Genomic DNA, 19,948 nt, shown 5'->3' on the forward strand with positions numbered 1-19,948 from the left:
TTTACTCTCTCCCAAATAAATCTGTCAGAAAATATTTTCATACAATTTTAGAGGTACTTAATGTATTTCAGAAAAGGTAAGCTTTACAAGGTAAATTTTAAAGCCACATAGTTTTTGTTGTTCTTTCCAATACTGGATGATGAGATTTTTCTACTTTTGTAGACTACTACTGGAGAATGCCATTTTAAGAATTATCAGACGAAGTGTACATCAGAGCAGCAAAAAGGCGCAATGGAGACCCTTAAAGACGTAGTCAACTTTTTGTCAAAGACTGATAAGAGGCTGCTAGTAAGTTTCAGTTTTTCAAATAGAGAATGAAACACTTAAAAACCAAGAACCAGGGGATTTGAACTGTTAATTGTAGGAGAGAAACCAGGTCAGGTAATATTTGTATGTAGGAGGAACAGACAAGATTGGAGACTTGACATAGACTCAGGGTTAAATATATACTACACAGTTTCTTTATCTAAGGAGGGCCCAATTCATGGCAACCAGACATTGTACCAGATCCTTTAGGAGGCTAAGATGCTGTCCTCAGCCGAGCAGACTTTGTGGCATAAGGTTAGTTTTCACTCTTTCCATTTTAGTGAATTTTGGTGGCATGGGGGAAACAAGGGAGCCCTTCAAATGATCCAAGTTTTACAGTGAACATAGAAGATGTAACTTAGCAAGACTCTGATTGGTTGTCTTTTTCTGTCCCAGAAGATTAAGTTCATAAGGATAATGACAACACATGAGCAAGTTAAAATACTTTGTTTTTGTATAATTTATTAAATATTTGTTTTGTTTAATGAGATAATTTTTTAAATGCATCTATGAAAGCAGATCTTTAGTTCCATGTTTACAGCAAGATAATATTTACAAATGCCACTAATGGGAGCAGATCTTGAATTCCACATAAACTATTTTAACCATATTTTTTAAAAATTGTTGAAATTTTAATGTAGCTCTTGAATTCTTTCCCAGTACTGCATAAAAGCTGATCCACATTGTTTAAATTTCTCATGCAATTTCGGGAAAATGGAAAGTGGAAAAGAAGCCAGTGTTCACATTCAGTTGGAAGGCCGACCATCCATTTTAGAAATGGTAAGTCTATGATACAGTGACCACTCGTGGATAAAATTTCATTTAGAATCTACAAACTCAGCCATCTTATATAGGTACGGTGGTATGGAAGGAGGCATTCAACAAATTAAGAATTTATGGATGAAAGTAAATCTGGAGGGCAACTCTAAAACTGCATTTATTACTTCATATTGCATTGTCTAAATGACATGGCTTTAGTAATTAAACAGATAACTAAAATAGCCTAATTTAAGAAGTTTATATTAGCATATCCAAGTATTAATGAACCTTGATTGAATCAAAGAAATTGGCTGCCTTAACATTTCATATATCCTTCAAGTTCTTTCCAAGTTACTTTATGCTTAAAAACCTATTGTATTTAATATACATTTACTTATATTTACAAAAATGTTTTCCATGTCATACTACAACATCAAAATTTATCAACAATAAAACACACACAAGAACAAAATGCACTTTTAAGAAGATGAACTTTGAAAAGTTGAATTCATAAATAAACACATGTTGGATTTCTTCCTAGAAAGGAGTATGCATATTTATGAGAAGTACTTTGATGGGTATTCTGTTCAATTTCCTTATCTGATAAATATGGATACTATCTCTTTTGCAGGGGTGTTAAGATTAGATGATTTTTGTAAAGCACTTAATAGCACATGACACATAATAAGACAAAGGAAATGATAGCTATTATGTTCTGTCAAGAGGAAGATGCACTAGCCATGAGCTGCAGTGGAGGTCACAGATGTGGCTCAGATCTGGCGTTCCTATAGCATGGTGTTGGCAGGCAGCTGCAGCTCCAATTCCACCCCTAGCCTGGGAACTTCAATATGCCATGACTGTGGCATTAAAAACCAAAAAAAAAAAAAAAAAAGAGGAATATGCACCAGACAGGGAAATAAGAGTTATGTGTTTTAGTCCAAGTTATTTGAACTTTTGCAGACTGCCTTCATACTCTTGAGGGTCAGGTTTCTCAACAGTAACCACTAATAGCATTCTGGACCAGATAATTCTTTGCTGTCAAGGCCTGTCTTATGTATTGTAGGATACTTATCAGTATAGCTGGCCTCTACTCAACTAGATGTTAGTAAGCCTCTCCTCCCAAGTTCTATCAGTGAAGAATGTCTCCAGACATAACTGACTCTTCTCCAGGAGACAAAGTCATCTCTGTTGAAGCACTGGTCTAGAAAAAGTATATGTAATTTATTTTCAGTCCTAAAATTCTACATGTTCTGTCTAAAATTTAAATAACCGTTACACAATGGCTTTAACTTTTGTGGGTCATAGACCTCTTTAAGAACTAAAGAATATGTTCTCATCTACTCTAATAAATGCATGTGCAAAAAAAAAATCTCAATTTTGAATTTCAAAGGTCCTTTGAATCTGTGGATCCTGTCCATAGATGCCTAAGCTCTGCGGATTCTGGGTTATAAAGTCCCCGTATTAGATAGCTCTGAGTTCATCCACTGATTATATTTTTGGATGCTATAAATATTTGTACCGGATTTTTTTCATTATATTTGGTATACTATCTATATTTGATCAGAGCAGCAAGATGACAATGCTATTGAAAAAGAAGCCCAATAAAATAAATTTGAGGACACATTTGTCAGGTAAAGGAAGTCTTTGGGAATGAAAATTTAATATCTAAAATAAAAATACACTGGTAACTATAATATTTAAATATTAAATAGTATAAATATTTAAATCAAATTCTCTGCACAGTATCCATGTTTAATAAAATGATTTCAACCAAATGATGCCATATAAATTAATACCAAGGCCATGCCTTTGAAGTCAAAGGAAGCATTGTGTTGCTATTACCTACACATGGTGAAATAAATTGAAGACAAATTGTGCAGACCTTTAGCTAGAAATAGTTTCTCCTGATCCTTACCTGCCATAATTGGTCTTCAAGAAATAAAACTATGAATTAGGCTACAGTGTGATCTTTTTTTTTTATTTTTATTTTACAGGATGAGACGAGAGCACTGAAGTTTGAAATAAGAGCAACAGCTTTTCCAGAGCCAAATCCAAAAGTTATTGAACTTAACAAGGATGAGAATGTTGCACATGTAAGATTACTTTTTTAACTGAAACATTAAGATTGTAGGGAAAAAATAGTGCTAGGGTGTTTAGTCAAGAAAATCATGGAGAGCCCAAAATACTTAACCGGGGCTTGGCATTTTCCACACCTTGCCATTTCTCTGCAGGAGGCTCTTTCAGGAGAGCCTGAAGGTGATTTTGGTAGGAAGCATCAAGGATATAGCCTGTTACACTCCTGGTTTCTGCCAAACAAGAGAACCAGTCTTTCCTATGGTTTTTTTAGACCAGCAGGAGAACAGGATGGATTGGTTTATTCTATATACTATTGGGGATGGTAGAGGGACTTCAAAGGAAATAGAAGCATGTTTTCCAGGTGGTGGGCTTTGTTTTTATTTTTAAATTTATTAAAGTATGGTTTACTTAGAAAGTTGTGTTAGTCTCAGATGTACAGCAAAGTCAGTCAGTAGTACAGATACATATATCCATGCTTTTTCAGATTCTTTTTCCATACAGATTGTTAGTGTTGAGTAGATTACCCTGTGTTATACCATAGGTCCTTGTTACCCATCTATCTATTTTGATTAATTTATGTAGGTTCTACTTGAAGGACTACATCATCAAAGACCCAAACGCAGTTTCACTATAGCGATTATTTTAAGTAGCTTGCTACTTGGACTTATTTTACTTTTATTGATTTCATACGTTATGTGGAAGGTAAGCCTTTAATAATTACTAATGTTAAACCACTGCAAATGATTTTGTCAAAGCCAGTTTGTGATTTAAGTATTTTTTAATATTTTAAGTATTTTTTTTAATATTTAACTCTTTAAATTTTAAGTGGACATAGAGTCCTGATCTTTTCTCCTAACTTCTGTACCAAAGTCTTTCTAGAAAAAATATGGCATCTTAGAGGTAATTTATTTCAACAAACATTCAGACTATAACATTAGATTTGAAAAACGTCTTTCTATAGAAGCATTTGAAAAACACTGCCCATTATGTTGAAATTTTATGTCAGTTTTGGAGAGAGTGTGTGAATCACTAAGTCCTACAGTAACAACAAAGCAATACTCTTTAACCCAGTATTTCCAACTAATTTTTACCGCATACAATTGGTGTTGACTGTAGTATGTTTATAAACTATACACTAGTGATTATGCAATGCTATTTTCAGGCTGGCTTCTTCAAAAGACAGTACAAATCTATCCTACAAGAAGAAAACAGAAGAGACAGTTGGAGTTATATTAACAGTAAGAGTGATAAAGATGATTGAAGACTTCTTTCAAATTGAGAGAATTAATAACAGACTCAGGTTATACTAAAATTTTAGATATTGTTTACAAGCAACCATGAATTTTTCTCAGACTTCTATGTACATTTTTTACTCGTAACTTTGTGACATACTTTGTCTTAATGCAAATGAAAAATCCAAGCAATGATTAGTCTTTGAGAGAAAATAACTGCAAAGGTAATATTTTAATATATCCAAAGATGATCTTTCAGCTCTGAAATGGGTAGGAAAAAAAACACTAAGGCATTCAGTTTATTCAAGATAAGTAATCCCTTGAAGGTATCTTGAAATGAAAGAGCATCTGAATTAAAATTATGTTGAGGAAACAAACAACTCAACTGGAGATGACTTGAAGTATCAGTTCTTTAAAAGAAGCATTATTTACCTTATGTGCTTGCTACAGTAAAATAAATTCCACTGAATAGGTAATGACTCATTTCTAATAGATCTTTGAGATTTGTTTGGAATATGTTCTCTAGAAATAACAGAGTTTTTCAAAGAGCTGTTTCCAAATTTTCTAGTAACTAGAAGAGAGCTATCATCATTTTAAAGCAGATTTTATCTTTAAAGGTGTTGATTTGTAATATATTTCCTAGGGGCCTTGATAAACATCAACCATTTATTCAGCAGTCTATAAATATTACTGGACCTGATTAGCAAACTTCAGACTATTTATACACTGGTTTGAGCTTAATGGGGTGACTTATAGATAATTACTGTTTATATAGCCATGATTTTTCTTTCTGTATATAAATATACATATGTTTTTCAAAAAAAAAAACTATGTTTATATAGGTATAAATCCACTAGCCTTGTAGAACACCATTTTTTCAAGGGAAGGTTACTGAAGAGTAAATGTTAAAAATCCATCTTTAGTCACATTTTTTGTTTATAAAAACAACAGTCCTTAAGAATTCTAATTTATATTCTAACACAGATTGAATGTTGCACTTCAGTTGATATTTGAAAGATAAATACACATATATATAAAATGTGAAAACTGTACCTCACTAAAGATTTTTAACAATCCGAGCCCTGCAGAGACGATATTGTGAGCCAATATTTCATACAAATTAGAAACTGTTTAAAATGCCGACTGTCAAATTAAGCAAACAGACAAATTCTTATTTGGATGTTCCTCTTTTCTCCTCAAATATAAAACATGTTTTCACCAGGATTATAAGAACATTCTCTTCTGAATGGAAATAGAGAAACAAAATTCACAAATTTAACTGTAAACTGAAAAATAGAGATTTAGCTTGTATCTAATGAAAATATGACATCAAAATGTCCACTTTTTTTTAGTGATAAGTGAAATATTAAGTTTTTTGTTGATGTTAGTTTTTTTTATAATGAAGCAGTTTCTTTCTGGATCTAAAATAATTTATCTTTAAATGCCTTCTCACTTGCAAATACAGTCAAATTTTGTAATATCTATTCATGCATATGAACTAAAGGCTGATCATTATAGAATATAATTTCATCTGATTTGCCCCTATATCTGTCTTTATATGATGGTTGCAGCCAAATTTTCAAAATCCATTATGGGAAGTGACCAAATAGAAAAGTTAGAGGGCAGTCTTTACTACTATGGAGAAGGATTTCTTTATACAAGGTCCCTGCCAACAGTTGTCTTCCTCAGACTGCTTAATTCCTATAACCTATCCATTCCCAAAGTGGTGGCTGGAGAATGAGAAATGCACAGAAACTTATGAAGGTGTTTGAGCAGCAAAATGCAATTACAATGAGCATGAATAGTCCTTAACTTGGTGTGTACCAATAAAAATTAAATTGTAAAGAACTCTTTTTTGAGAAAAAGATATTTTTGGGTGTTTTTACTATGGGGAAAAAAACAAAAACAAAAAACAAAAAAAAGTAGTTCTTTCACGAAAATGCCTAGGATCACTGGTAGAAAATCAAATCCAAATTTAGAATTGCTTTCTCAAGGATGATCCCTGAAAAAAAATTAATTTCGTTCTTTCCTATTAGAAATAATAGCATTTTAGGTAGTACTGCATATATTGAAAGCAGTGTGCTATGATTACATTTTCAGGAACAAGAACACAGCTCCCTTTTGGGCCAGATTCAGACCAGATATTTTGCATATTTTAAGATTATGTATATTATGAATCTCGAAACTTTCAGAGACTGCTACAGAATTTTAAGTTGTGGTACTGTAAAATTACCCTTCTTTTTCCTTTTGTTTTTGGCAAGTAGTCTAGGTATTAGAAAGATTTTGAGAAAAATAGTACTATGTCTATACTAAAAAACATTTAGGTCATCTCTGAGCTGTGTAATTTTGAAATTCAGTCTCGCTGGATTAGGTACCTCATCAGGAAATCAGGACGTTCTTATGTGAACTCTGTGGTCTGTTTGCAAGAACTACAGGAAATTTAACACTGGAACTAATGGACTCAAATCCAGAAAAAAAAAGAATCCAAATCATTTCACTGTTCAATTATGTAGGTTAAATATTGCTATATCATGTTTACATTTCAAGTATTTTAAATGCTTACCTTCCATTCCACTTAATACCATCCAAAAACCAGAATTTAATTTTTTTTATGTTTTTTTAAAAACCTGGAAGCTAATTTTTAGTAACATCAAAAATAGCAAGTTTAAAATTCTTTGAGATTTTTTTTCCTTAGCAAAGTATCTGTTTAAAACATGACAATATCCCTTATATTAAAATTCTACATATTCCTCTTATAAACAATTACAGGTTACTTTGGAATCATTCATTTCTTCTATCCTTCCTCCATAAAGATTGATAAGTCTTGGGTGTACTCTGTAAAGAATATAGTAATACACATGACATTATTTTATCAACCTATCATTCCATTATCTTTTACACATAACACCTATTGAATATGGTACATAATATCAAATACAAATCTAATGACAGCCAACAAACATACATTCATTGCAGAGGAGCCAGGTAGAAAAAAATGCAGGGCCTGATAAATCAGCAGTAATTACTGTGAAGCCCAGCTAATTGTACCTATAGAAAGCTCCCATCCAGCAGGCTTTTCAGGGAGCCCTTGTACACTTCTACTGCCTGAGTCAGAATACTGACCAATCATGAGTCTGCATGTTCCCAAGCCTGTTTATAACTAGTTGCCCTTGTTAATAAATAATATGTAAAACTGTTCTTGTGTAAAGTATGCTTTGTAAAGACTTTATAAAAGCAAACTGCTAAACACCAAGTGTTTTAGTGTTTGTCATGAGCAAAAGGAAATTTTAAAAGATTGGGGGATTAAATTGTAACCATCTGTTACTGAGACAGCTTCACAAGGTTTAAGATCTTAATTCATTTTAAAAACTTCAGAATGGAAATTGTGGATACACATTATCTGTATATTTTATGAAGAACTGTAATTCAGAACGCCAATGTAGAGACTCATAAGTGGTTCTATGTAACAACTGGTGAGTAAATACAAAGTTATACTTTATCAAAATTATACATTCATCTTTTTATGCTTCCCTGATTTACCAATTTAAAAAAATTAGCCAACTGTCTATTTTGATAGTTACAATAAGGTGGCTTCCACTATAAGTTTTGTATCTACCGGTAGATATATAAGGTGGTGAAATAATTAGACTTACCTAACATGAACCTCAGATGCAACTTCCATTAAATCACCATCTACATTCCAAGGGAAACTGTTTCCTGAAGTAGTTTCATATGGTCCATCCTCTTCCTCTGGATTGTGTCCACGGCTGTTACTCCTTGGGTGAACTTTTACTTCTTCAACAGTGTAAGTTTCAACAAATGGAAAATTGAACTAAAAAAAAACAGAAGAAATAAATGCAAGTAATCTCAGTAATTGCTTTATCCCTAACAGTAATGCAAATTAGGAAAGTTCACTCTGATCTCACTTGCTAGTAAATATCAATGTGCACACTGATGTTTTTATAGCTTTGAAACTAATTAGTTCCAAATTCTTTGGAAGAAGGAGCCCCTTTTAGATCTAGCTCATTTAGATCTAGCAGCTGAAAAACATGTTTTATGATAAATATTATATGCCTATGAAATTGCATACAATAATTTCCAATTAAAGACAAAATCTTTTACACTGGTCTGTTGATATAGAAGATTTATATAATCTGCTGACTTGATTATTGTCAACTAGTTTAGCTGATGTAAAGCAAACACTAGAATAAATTTCACATTTGGGATTTAATTAGGAAGAACTAAACTTATGAATATGAAAAGAAAAAGTCCATCCAGTCCATCCAGTATGATTTTTACAGGTATTTGCCTGCCTCATCCTCGTTTTGAAGATGGGCACAAGTTGCAAGAAAATTGTGTTTGTTTACTAACCACTAAAGAATGGTGCAAAGTAACCTTCAAATTTCAATTTTTTGTATTTGCCTAAGGAAACTATGGTGAAAAAATATGTATTCTCTGAAATAACCAAGAAAAGATAAACAATTTTTAGTAGAAATGTACAACTACTCATTTATTTCAGTTTTCAGACAAATGGCATGAGGTTTATTCCAAATATATTATCTCCATGTTTCTCTTCTTTTCCATTAAGATATCGATTAAGACCAGAATTTTAAAAGTGACAGATAACTTATATTTTCCCCATTACCCTTATTTTACATAGGTAGAAAACCAAGGTCCAGCAGTTTTTACGGTTAATACTGCATGAGGCACTGGGTTTCATGGTGGATTATACTGGGTTACCTGATAGCATCAGCTATTCTGAGTACAGAGTTGGCAGGCCCCGAGCAAGGCTCTCTCTGAAGCTGCCCAACAGTCACTCCATAAGAATCTCCATATTGGGTGTAAGGCCTTGAGGCTACCCTTCACACTGTGCACTTGTAAAATTTTCAAAAAATTTCATTTGAAAAATAATGTGTTTTAAATGAGTGAGTGATCACTGGCTGTTATGGGTTAAATTATGTCCCAAAAAGATCTCTAGAAGTCCTACCTCTCACTACGTGTGAGTGTCACCTCATTTGGAAATAGGGCCTTGGCTGAGGTATCAAGGTAAGATGAGGTTATTATGGTAAGCCCTAATCCAAAATGACTGATGCCCTTGTAAGAGAGGAGAATGCCATGTGAAGACACTCAAGGACTTGTGATAGAGCATGATGGAGGATAATGTGAGAAAAAGAATGTATGTGTGTGTATATGTGTGACTGGGTCACTTTGCTGTATCATAGAAAATTAATAGAAAACTGTAAACCACCTATAATGGAAAAAATAAAAATCATTCTAAAAAATGGAGACTGTGATGCAATTCAGGGTCAGAGACTAAAGCGATGCAGCTGAAGCCAAGGGACATCAGGAAGTGTTGGCCAGCACCAGGAATTCTGTTATCTTACACCATCAGTTTTCCCATGCACACTTGACAAAATGAAGCTCCATCCATCCACCCACACATATTCATTACGTACAAAGCCACAGATGTTGTAAGATGGGACTTGAGGAAAGCCGAGAGCTTGATATCACATGTGAGGAAGAGAGGTAAACAAAGTTGTGATACATCTAAGTGCCATGATGATGTAAGCACAGAGAAATGAGAAGAGGCAAACAGGCTCAGGACAGTGGGTGAGCTGCTCTCTTAAACTGAATCTTAAACTGCACAGAAGAATTAGACTGGAGGCAAAGAAAAGTGCTGGAGAGAGGAAACTTTGTTTTCAAGAGTACAGAGATATGTCATGATCAAGCATAATATGATTTTAATGCACAGGACTGGAATTTGGGCATTTACTTTTCAGAATTCATAAGTGCCTATATTGGATTTAAAAACGTAGACATATGTAGTGTGATGGGCTGAATCATGGTCCCTCTCCCCAATTTATATGCTGCAGTTCTAATTCCCTGTGCCTCAGAATGAAACCATACTTGGAGATAAGGTCTTTGCAAGTTAAGTGAGGTTTTTTAGGGTAGGCCCTAATCCAATATGACTGGCGTTCTTATAAGAGGAGGAAACTGGAACACACACAGAGACCCCGGGAATATACATGCAAAGAGAAAAGACCAAATGAGGACATAGCCAGAAGGCAGCCATCTGTAAGCTGAGCAGAGGCCTTGGGAGAAACCAAACCTACCAAATCCATCTCAGACTTCTAACCTTCATAACTGTGAAAAAAAAATTCTATTGCTTAAGCCACCAAGTTTGTGGTATTTGTTATGCCAATCCTAGAGAACTGACACAATGACCAAAACAGGAAATCTGGTGGAGGATGGCAAGAGGTAAAGCTCTAACACAGGCAAGGGCTAGACTACAAAGGACCAGATGTATTCCACACTGAGGAAATTAGATGTTGCCTTGATAACAATGAGAAAGACTTGAAAAATTAAGCAGAAGATTGATTAGGTATGTGTTTTAGGAAAATCCCTCCAGAAGGAAACAGAAACAAGACCAAAAAAAAGGAAGACCAGGAGATGGCTACTGTAAGCAAGAAGGGAATAGGATTTGAATTAACTGGTAGACTAGGTGTGAAGAATGAGGGAGGGAGAGGGCTCCAGAGTAACTCCAGGATGGGTAAAGAGTGACACCATTGCTCTGTGTAGGGAAGCACAGAAGGAACATCATCAGGGGAAAAGGTGACAAGATAAGCAGTGGACATGCTGGACTCAAGATCTCTGTGGGCACACAGGAAAGCACAGTGGTCTTGCAGAGAAGACAGAGCCTTTGGTAGTGTGCAAAGTTCAGAGAGTGGTTCAAGCCATGGGAGGCAATGAGATCACCCAGGGAAAGGTATCATGAGAAGATAAAGCTGCAAACAAATCCCTGGGGAAGCACTAACATTTAAGGGTTCTAAACCCTCTACTAAAAAAATGACGGTCAAAGAGAATGCAGAAATGTATGAATAGAGAAAGCAAAGACCAGCTAAGGATGGAACTGAAAGGACTTGAAGAGTAACTTTTACCTTCCATCCATTTTACACAGAGATGGGGAAGGCAAGATGAGTCACCTACAAATGATGGTTTTCAGTATGTTCTACAGTTGTTCATATATATGAACATTCAGTTCAACCTGGTAAAGATGATGGGGAGACCTAGATTGTTGCTCTTCTTAGACTGCAGTGCTGCATTTCCCTTCTGGGTACCAGAACTGCTCTTTAGACATTAGATTATATCATCACACATTTAGCTGTCTTTACAGTATTACATAATGTATTTAACTTTACATTTTTAACATGTCATCATGAAGGACACAGACACATACACATGTATTTGTGTATACATATGTCTATAATTTTTTAACATATCTAATATTGCTTGAAAGTAGTCACTTTGAGAATCAATCCAATTATTTTAATACACAAATTATACAAAACATTTTACAATTTCTTTGCAAAAAATTACAGAGTAATAGCATGGACTTGAATTATGGAAAGACCTAAGTCAATCAGTTAAGCCTGATGAACCACACACAAACACAAATACACACACACACGCAAACATAGAGGTAACAGCTTTGTTTTTTGGGGTTTTTTTAAACTAAAAGCAAGATATGACTGGTTGAGCATATGAAAAAAAATGTTATATCTTGCATAACCTGGTCTCCTTTTGAAAAAACAATTATTTTCCCAAGATATTCATGTCTTTGTCTTGCTTTTTATAGTAAGCAGCTATTATTTTTAAAATCAGAAGAAAGCTATTTTCATATTGAAAAAAAAAGATGTCTATAAAAATTACCTAAGATATTTGCCCCTTTAAGCAATTCCAAAAGAGAATTTCCCTAAATAATTTGGGCAAACTTACCTCTCTAAAATAAATATACAGCTTCTCAGGGTAAGGGCCTTAAGGTTACTACTCCTTTAAGTTCTCACATTCATTTAATAGAAAAAGATTAGGAAATGTTTATACCAAGGTAATGACATCTCTTGGAACACAGAATTCGGAGCACTTTGTATGTTACCATTTTGTTTCTATTTTCTGATGTAGGAAAAAAACCACTGTACATGTACTGCTTTCTGATTAAGAAAAATAAAGTTGCAAACAAAACTAATTAACATTTGAAAAGGCACACATTCCTTTAAAAATCAATAAATCACTGTATTACTTAAGCTCACAACCTACATTATTTATGCTTTTATCTATAGACTCCTTTGAGATTTCTATTTAAGGAACATAGGAGGATATCTACTTCTTTATGTTCTGACTTCGTAAACATTTCATTCAGTTGGTTGATCAATAGAAACTGATCAAATAGTGTTGTAGACAGGAGAGAACTGAGACTTCATGAGGACTGCCTTGAGAAAGTTTAAAGTTACAATGAGGGAAAAACTGAGACCTTTGTAATGGATAACTGTGTAAGCACAATACAGCTGCTGGTCACTGGCTGGATTTGCTCTCCTCCCACCACCTGTTCTCCCCCAAATACATCCAGGCACACTTTCATACCTTTAAGAAGGTATGAGACAATAGGGTTTTACAAAGCATACTATGTACTTCAAGACTCATAATTTCAGAAATTCACATATTTCTGGATCAGCTCCCTAATAACTGGCTCAAAATATCTGCCAAAAGAATACGGCTTATAATAGTTACTGCTTCTCTTTAAAATAAATCCCCTAAGTGGAAAATAATTGTATCGATCTCCACAAATTCCACCACACCTTCTAAGTTTAAAATAAAATAATGTCTGATAAAAGTGGTGTATTTGAAAATATGTTCCAGGAGTTCCTGTCATGGCTCAGCGAAAAGGAATCTTACTAGCATCTATGAGGATGCAGATTCAATCCCTAGCCTCGGTCAGTGGGTTAGGATCCGGCGTTGCTGTGAACTGTAGTGTAGGTCACAGACGCAGCTCTGATCCCGCATTGCTGTAACCAGCAGCTACAGCTCCAATTCAACCCCCAGCTTGGGAACTTCCATATGCTACAGGTGCAGCCCTAAAAAAAAGAAAAGAAAATATATTCCTACAAACCTGTTCCAATCAATATTAAGCAGGCAGATCTAAACCAAATGATAGGAAAATCCAGAGGTCATAACTTTAGACCAGAGGTTTGCTGCCATAAAATCAAGAAGGCTAAAGATCTCAGATTCCACTACTTTTCATTCTGAAGACCAACCAAGTAACTTTATCCTGAATTTACTTCTCATTTCAATGTAACACTACATGTTCCATTTTCTCTTTGCACACACATACATAAAATGTATGTAACTTCCAACCCATAATTCAAAAATGGCCAATCTATATTAATACTGGTGGATACTTTTCAAAATGTGAAGAAAACATAGAAAAAAAATAAAGATTAATGCATTCAGAAGAAAATAAAGCCTTCTTACAAGGCAGGACTTGTCAACTCTGCCAGCTTCTCTCTCCTCATGATTAATTGCTTTGCACACGAGTAACACAAATGATTTACTACTGTACCTGATTTTTAACACTTGTATATCTTTTCAGGTGTTTTATAAATTCTGGCCGAGAAGTGTTTCGTGCAATTATAAGAGCCATACTTCCATTATTTAATCTGAAATTAAATATTTGTATTGAACATTAAGAAGTTTCGTAGGAGATTGCATCAGAAATTACTCTCTTTTCATTCCAACACATACAGTTTTACTAGAAGTTTTAAGCATGCTAGATAAATCATCATCACATTAAATTTACCTAAAATTCTTAAATCATGCCTTGCTGTGTTATTTTTTAACTGACACGGCCTTTCAAATTAGTTTTATTAAACAGCTGACTTCCTGCTCAGCAAGCTCTGACATTAAGGGCTTTTTAAAAAATGAATCAGCATGAATCCTATTCACATATCAAGACATAATTTTAAATCCAATGTATTTACTTAGGGATTATAAATGTGAAATCATGTATTTTTTTAAAGATTCTTGTAAAATAGTTAATAAATACAAATGGTTTAACAACTAGTTCAACACTCTTTAAAATCTACAATGTGGTTTAGATATTTATTTATGGGCAGGTCTAGTGACATAGGAAACCAGATAAATCAAAGTGGCCTTGGATGGGTGAATTGGAGTGAACAAATGCTACCACACATGTTCAGTTAAATGACTGCACATTTTAATCTTGCATAACCGTTCAGTTCAATCTAAGAGACTGCAAATTTAGAGGTGTGATTTAGTGCAAAAAAGCCACTCACAGATGCGTCTAGTTTCAGAAGGCAGTTTGCAGAAATACGTGCAAATGACTTCTAGGCTCAATTTCAGTGCAAATATAAAGTTATTCCAAGAACAACAACGACATAAAAAAGAGCACTTTAAATCACAGGTGAGAGCTGTAAGGGGCTTTGGAGGTTAACCAGTCATTCACTCAATTTATGTAAAAGAAAAAGAAGCCCCCAAGGCTAAGTAATTGTTTCAAAGACAGAGAAAAACAAAATGATCACTGGAACCAGAACTCTTAATGCAAGGTTCAGTGTTCCTTTTACCCATCATGCCGCCTCTTCCCAACTGGAAATAAATAGTTATGGAACATTTATGTCTTACCTGTCCTTGACTGTTTTGTCAGTTACTTAACTTTTACTGGTAAACATGAGAAGCATTTCATATGTCTACCTCTCAGTACTTAGTAATTGGAACACACACTAGCTATGTGCCTGGCATTGTTCTAAATACTTTTCATGTATAAATGCATTTTATCTTAGAAAAACTCAAATAGAAAAATATTAGTTCTGATCAGCAATTTGCTCGGAGGTATGTGAAGTAACTAATACTTTCTTGTGAAAAAAATAAAGCTGAAAGTTGAAACTCCTGTACCATTTTCCTGAATTATTCAAAAGACAAATTTATGAATATCTTGGTCACCTGGGCTCACTCCTTTGCAAAACCAGCATGTTTGATTACAATCCACAGAAGAAGGTTTTTTTGTGTTTTTTGTTTTGTTTTGTTTTTTGCTTTTGGGGGCCGCACCTGTGACATACGGAAGTTCCCAAGCTAGGGATCAAATCAGAGCTGCAGCTGCCAGCCTATGCCACAGCAACATGGGATCCAAGCCACATCTGTGACCTACACCACAGCTCATGGCAATGCTGGATCCTTGACCCACTGAGCGAGGTCAGGGACTGACTAGTTGGATTCATTTCCACTGCACCACAATAGGAACTTCCATAATCCACAGAAGAAATCATCCTTCTCTGAAAAGCTCATCAATGCTGATTAAACCCAGAGAGTAAGCAGCAGATGCCAGGCCAGCTGCAAAATGTCTGGAGCAGCTTTTAAGGAGGCATGAGTCCACTGCTCCCAGGAGAGCAAGATCACCTCCTGTGAAGGTCTTTGAGCAAATATGAGGGTCAGAGTTAGCACGAGGTTAGAGCAGCACTGCATCAAGTCCTGGAGACCATGGCCCTAGTCAGCTAGCCAGGTCTTCCCTTTTCATGGGGGCAACTACATTAGGATTTCTGAGGGTATGGGGAGGAGGCAATCAGGCTCCATTTCTAAATCACACAAGCTTCAAAATACTCCTTTCAAGCATCAGCATTGGAGATAATTAGTGAGGACCCTGACATTTGATTTTCAGTTTCTCTTCTTCTCTAACTTTGGGTATTTCCCTCTTTCTTACCTTCATATCAATTGCCAAGGAAAATATTTGAAATTGGTTCCTATGCCAATTGTTAATACTTCTGGTTAAATAATATGTGGGGGAATTGAAACTAATCATGAAATCATGTTATATGACATGAAAATCATAACATGAAAATCATAAACATGAAAATCATGTTATAAATCATAACATGAAAATCATGTTATAAAGTGCCAAAGTATGTACATAAGCCATTCTTTGATTCCATTTCTGGGGACAATCTAGATGTGATGATACTATACACCATTTAACACCCCTTCCTCTACGCTCTGTAGGAATGTGGGAGAAGTATTTTCAGCCCAATAATGGACAACTACATGAAAAGGATGTGAGAGCAATGGAATACCTGAAGCTTGTGGATAAAATGATACATAAAATATCTCATGAAAATGTGGGCAGTAGTTCATATGTACCACTATTCACACTAAAATAAAAGGTTTCCTCTGATTAAAGGCAACACACACACACAATCTTCATGCTATGGATGGTTATATCTGCACTAAAACTGGAAGAAGAAACCCCCTAAGAAACAAAAGAATTAAACATAATGTTCTCAGTGACTGCTAAATAAACATAATAAAGCAAGCAAAGTTGACATAAAATAACACAGTAAAATCATGTCAATAAAACTTCAGTCATACTAAAAATTCTGAGTAACTTTCTGATAATTTTTCCAGTATAACAGTTGTTCTAAGCCTACTCTGATGAAAAATCCTTCACAATTGCTAATATTATACAGTCAAAGAGAAACTAACTCTTGATAATAATCTAGACAGCCAAGAGTTAGCAGGGTATTCTGATAGATAAATTTGGTTTATAGAGAAGTATCAAAGATTCGATAAAAATTCTTACTAACCTGGTATTAGGTGCCAAGCCTCTAGGTGCCACTGAACACAGGCACGGAATTGCCATAATGCTGACATTCAAGAACCGACCCTGGATCATTTGCCACTTATCATTATAGTCTAAAGGCAATGGAAGGGATCAGTTACATTCCCTCACCAGAGCAAAAATGCCAATAGAGCCTGGCTCAGTCCCCAAGGAAATAATTTCAGACTCACCAGATTTGGGAGATCCCTCTGCCCTCCTAAGAGAAAACAAAACAAAGAAACAAAAACACATCATACAAAAAAAAATAGCATTTATTAATCATGAGAAGATTGGAGAACCCAACATTATATACATTAGACAGTAATTACTGTAAAAATATGTGAACAATTCTGTTACTGCATTATTTGTTGATTCATCAGACAATGGTTTTCAATTTTTTTTTTTAAACACTAGAGCACTTACTTTGTGTGGCTTTGAATATTATTTTCTTGCCACACCAGAAATTCTCATGAGGGTAGATACTATTATGTTTGTCTGTGTTTAGGCTCATTGTATCCAAAAGTATCTGGTGTACATCAGGCACCCCATAAACAGCAGTTGGATGGATAGATGGATGGATAAGTAGATGTATGTATGTATGGATGGATGGATGGATGAATGGATGATGGGGTGAATAGTTGATTTTGAAGAAAGGTGCCAAATTACATGCCCTAATAGAATCTGTAGGACTCCATGATTCTATATTCTTCACTAATATGAGAGTAACAACCAAAGATCACAAGTCTAACAAATTATTTATATCAACCTGTTTTACCCAGCCCAGTTCAGTGAGTTAAAGGATCCAGTGTTGCTGTAGCTGCAGCATAGGTCACAGCTTTGGCTCAGATTCAGTTCCTGGACTGAAAACTTCCACATGCTGCAAGTGTGGCCATTAAAAAACAAAAACAGAAGAAAAAAAAACTGTTTTATGCTTTTAAAAAAGGTATAGATGCATGTTTTATTCTGAGCTTTTAACTTACCTTTCTTCTAAATCCTGAGAGCTATTAAATGGTAAAAATGATATTTCACAGTCCTCTGGTCTAAAACAAAACAAAATGTGTTATTAGCAGTCATTGACTCTGAGATAAGAAATCATGGGTTTAAGAAAAAAAGATTTACTTAAGTTTTGCCAGTGTCTTAATGATAGCAAAATCCATCCGTTGGTTAGGGGACATCCATCGGTATTTCTCTGCCAGGGCCAAAGCTCTTCCACCAAAGCCAAACATGGCTGAGAACCCAAAGCGAATAAACTTGCCGGTGGTGCTAAAGGTGCAGACATCAACCGGTTGTATATGCCCTTGAATATTACATTGAATATTAGTCAGTCAGCAAATACAGTAGAGCCAGTTGTCAAAATGGCAAATATGGTGGAGCATATTTATTTACTTAGAGAAGAAGAGGAAAATGTAAGGCTACTTTCTACCATAACAAATATTTTGCTTTCTCTTCAACTCTCTTTACCTACAACTGCTGCAATTGCCATTTGTAACTTTTTCAGGTATTAAGGGAAGAAACACAAAGCAGTAAAGTTTGTAGCTTACTGCTATTTTAAATAAAACATGGTTAAAGAAGTTGAAGTATGTGTGCAAAGTAAACTCAGATAACAGTAGTTTTGCATTGCATTTATTTGAACTTATATGCTTTACATCAGTTGAGATAAAAGTTCTATTGGAAGTACACTGGCTGAATTTTTTTTCTTGTCCTTTTTTTTTTCCTTTTAATAACTATTCCTAGAGTTTTGGTACAAACAGTATCTTATATATTTAAACATTATGCATGGATTTTCTTGACCGGGCTATTAAATTGTGATCTTGAATATCATTATATTTTTTCTATCAAAACTATAACAGAACTTCACTTACTTCTTGTTATAGCACCTGTATTCTGAAAAGATAAGTAGTTCAAATGGTGAAGCTTTGCTGATTTGGTTTTTAGTCAAACATTTCTCAGCTTTGAGAGACAAAGAATCTTAGACAAGTTTGACAGAAATAAAATAGCCTTCCTTTTATAAATAGAAGCTTCCTTATAAAGCACGAATTCTTTGGAAGAATTCTTACCCATTATAATGTGCAAAGTTGCAGTTACCACGTGAGGGATTCCATGGAGAGAATGTGCCAATACGTTAGTAGATCCTGTCAAAGCAATTTTAAAACATGATCAGTGTAGCAAACATTCTAAATTAACCATTTGCTCTTTATAGAGATGTCACCACATACTGTTCAAATGAAAACTTAAATGGAAGTTTATAAGTTCTTATTTACATCATAGGTATACATCAAAGGGTTACTGAATTATTTAAGTAACTTAAAAATTAGGAAACAATTTATGGTATCTACTTGCTCACAGCTTCTTCCTTCATGAATGTCTATTTTCTACCTGAAAAAAAAAAAATGCCAGCTATATCAAAGTCTGCTCCATCCAACTTTAATGAAAAGGCTTCTAACTTCTTTACGAAAATGAGCACCAACAGCAGAAGGATGGCTCTGGAAAGCAGAGACAAATGTATAAATACATAAATTTTTAAAAAGCCAAATAATAACTAAGAAAAAAGTACAAAATCACTATAAAGTACAAAAAATACTCTTTGAGTACATTTTAAAGCTCTCAACGCAATGGGTATTGGAAAATGGAACCCTATACGAAGAAAACATTTAATTCCATGATATTGGCCATAGTATTCCTGATTTCTACAATCACTGGGATAATTTAAGATCCACATGGATTTTCCCCAGCAGCATACAGAGAGAGAGAGAGAGCTCTCACATCAGGCTCCCATAACATTTGTGTGTGGCTGAGATCTTGGGGTAAAGGCCTGCTTTTGAAGGGGAAAATACCAGCTAGCCCCTGCCCTTCCCCGGAGTTAAAAAGAATTTAAAATTAAGAAGACAATTTTTCTTGATTTAAGTCCAGAAATTGCTAAGAGTTGGGCAAGCCTGGATGTATTGTGTTCTAGAACTGTCAAGGCAAAGGCTAGTCTCCTGGATTTGCTAATTAGGAACTTCCCTGTGTGGGCATACATAATCCCTTCCATTTGTATCCCTTTGAACCGATGTGTGCTTGGGTAGCTCAGTGAGAGAAGCTAAGGGAACCTGGCTATTTTCAGGAAAGACATTAAAGCAATAATCATCATGAGATACTT

General features: G+C 34.8%; 2 protein-coding genes across 4 annotated transcripts in view; one reads left to right on the forward strand and one right to left on the reverse strand.

The window, feature by feature from the left end:
* The window catches only part of ITGA4 (integrin subunit alpha 4), a 78,764-nt gene extending 71,138 nt beyond the window's left edge, over positions 1 to 7,626 (forward strand). For both annotated transcript variants that reach the window (XM_047773011.1, XM_047773012.1), the window contains exons 24-28: positions 163 to 288; positions 967 to 1,086; positions 3,060 to 3,158; positions 3,724 to 3,843; positions 4,304 to 7,626. In XM_047773011.1, coding sequence (XP_047628967.1) covers positions 163 to 288; positions 967 to 1,086; positions 3,060 to 3,158; positions 3,724 to 3,843; positions 4,304 to 4,402 — 564 coding nt within the window. In that variant the 3' untranslated portion in view covers positions 4,403 to 7,626. The remainder of the gene's footprint in view (positions 1 to 162; positions 289 to 966; positions 1,087 to 3,059; positions 3,159 to 3,723; positions 3,844 to 4,303) is intronic.
* Positions 7,072 to 19,948, reverse strand: part of CERKL (ceramide kinase like) — a 128,443-nt gene continuing 115,566 nt past the window's right edge. For both annotated transcript variants that reach the window (XM_047773014.1, XM_047773013.1), the window contains 8 exons: positions 18,867 to 18,941; positions 17,929 to 18,106; positions 17,790 to 17,849; positions 17,001 to 17,026; positions 16,796 to 16,904; positions 13,768 to 13,864; positions 8,027 to 8,205; positions 7,072 to 7,208 (listed from right to left, as the gene is read on the reverse strand). In XM_047773014.1, coding sequence (XP_047628970.1) covers positions 7,127 to 7,208; positions 8,027 to 8,205; positions 13,768 to 13,864; positions 16,796 to 16,904; positions 17,001 to 17,026; positions 17,790 to 17,849; positions 17,929 to 18,106; positions 18,867 to 18,941 — 806 coding nt within the window. In that variant the 3' untranslated portion in view covers positions 7,072 to 7,126. The remainder of the gene's footprint in view (positions 7,209 to 8,026; positions 8,206 to 13,767; positions 13,865 to 16,795; positions 16,905 to 17,000; positions 17,027 to 17,789; positions 17,850 to 17,928; positions 18,107 to 18,866; positions 18,942 to 19,948) is intronic.

The sequence above is a fragment of the Phacochoerus africanus genome, chromosome 3 (genome assembly GCF_016906955.1).
Source record: "Phacochoerus africanus isolate WHEZ1 chromosome 3, ROS_Pafr_v1, whole genome shotgun sequence".
Taxonomy (NCBI): Eukaryota; Metazoa; Chordata; class Mammalia; order Artiodactyla; family Suidae; genus Phacochoerus; species Phacochoerus africanus.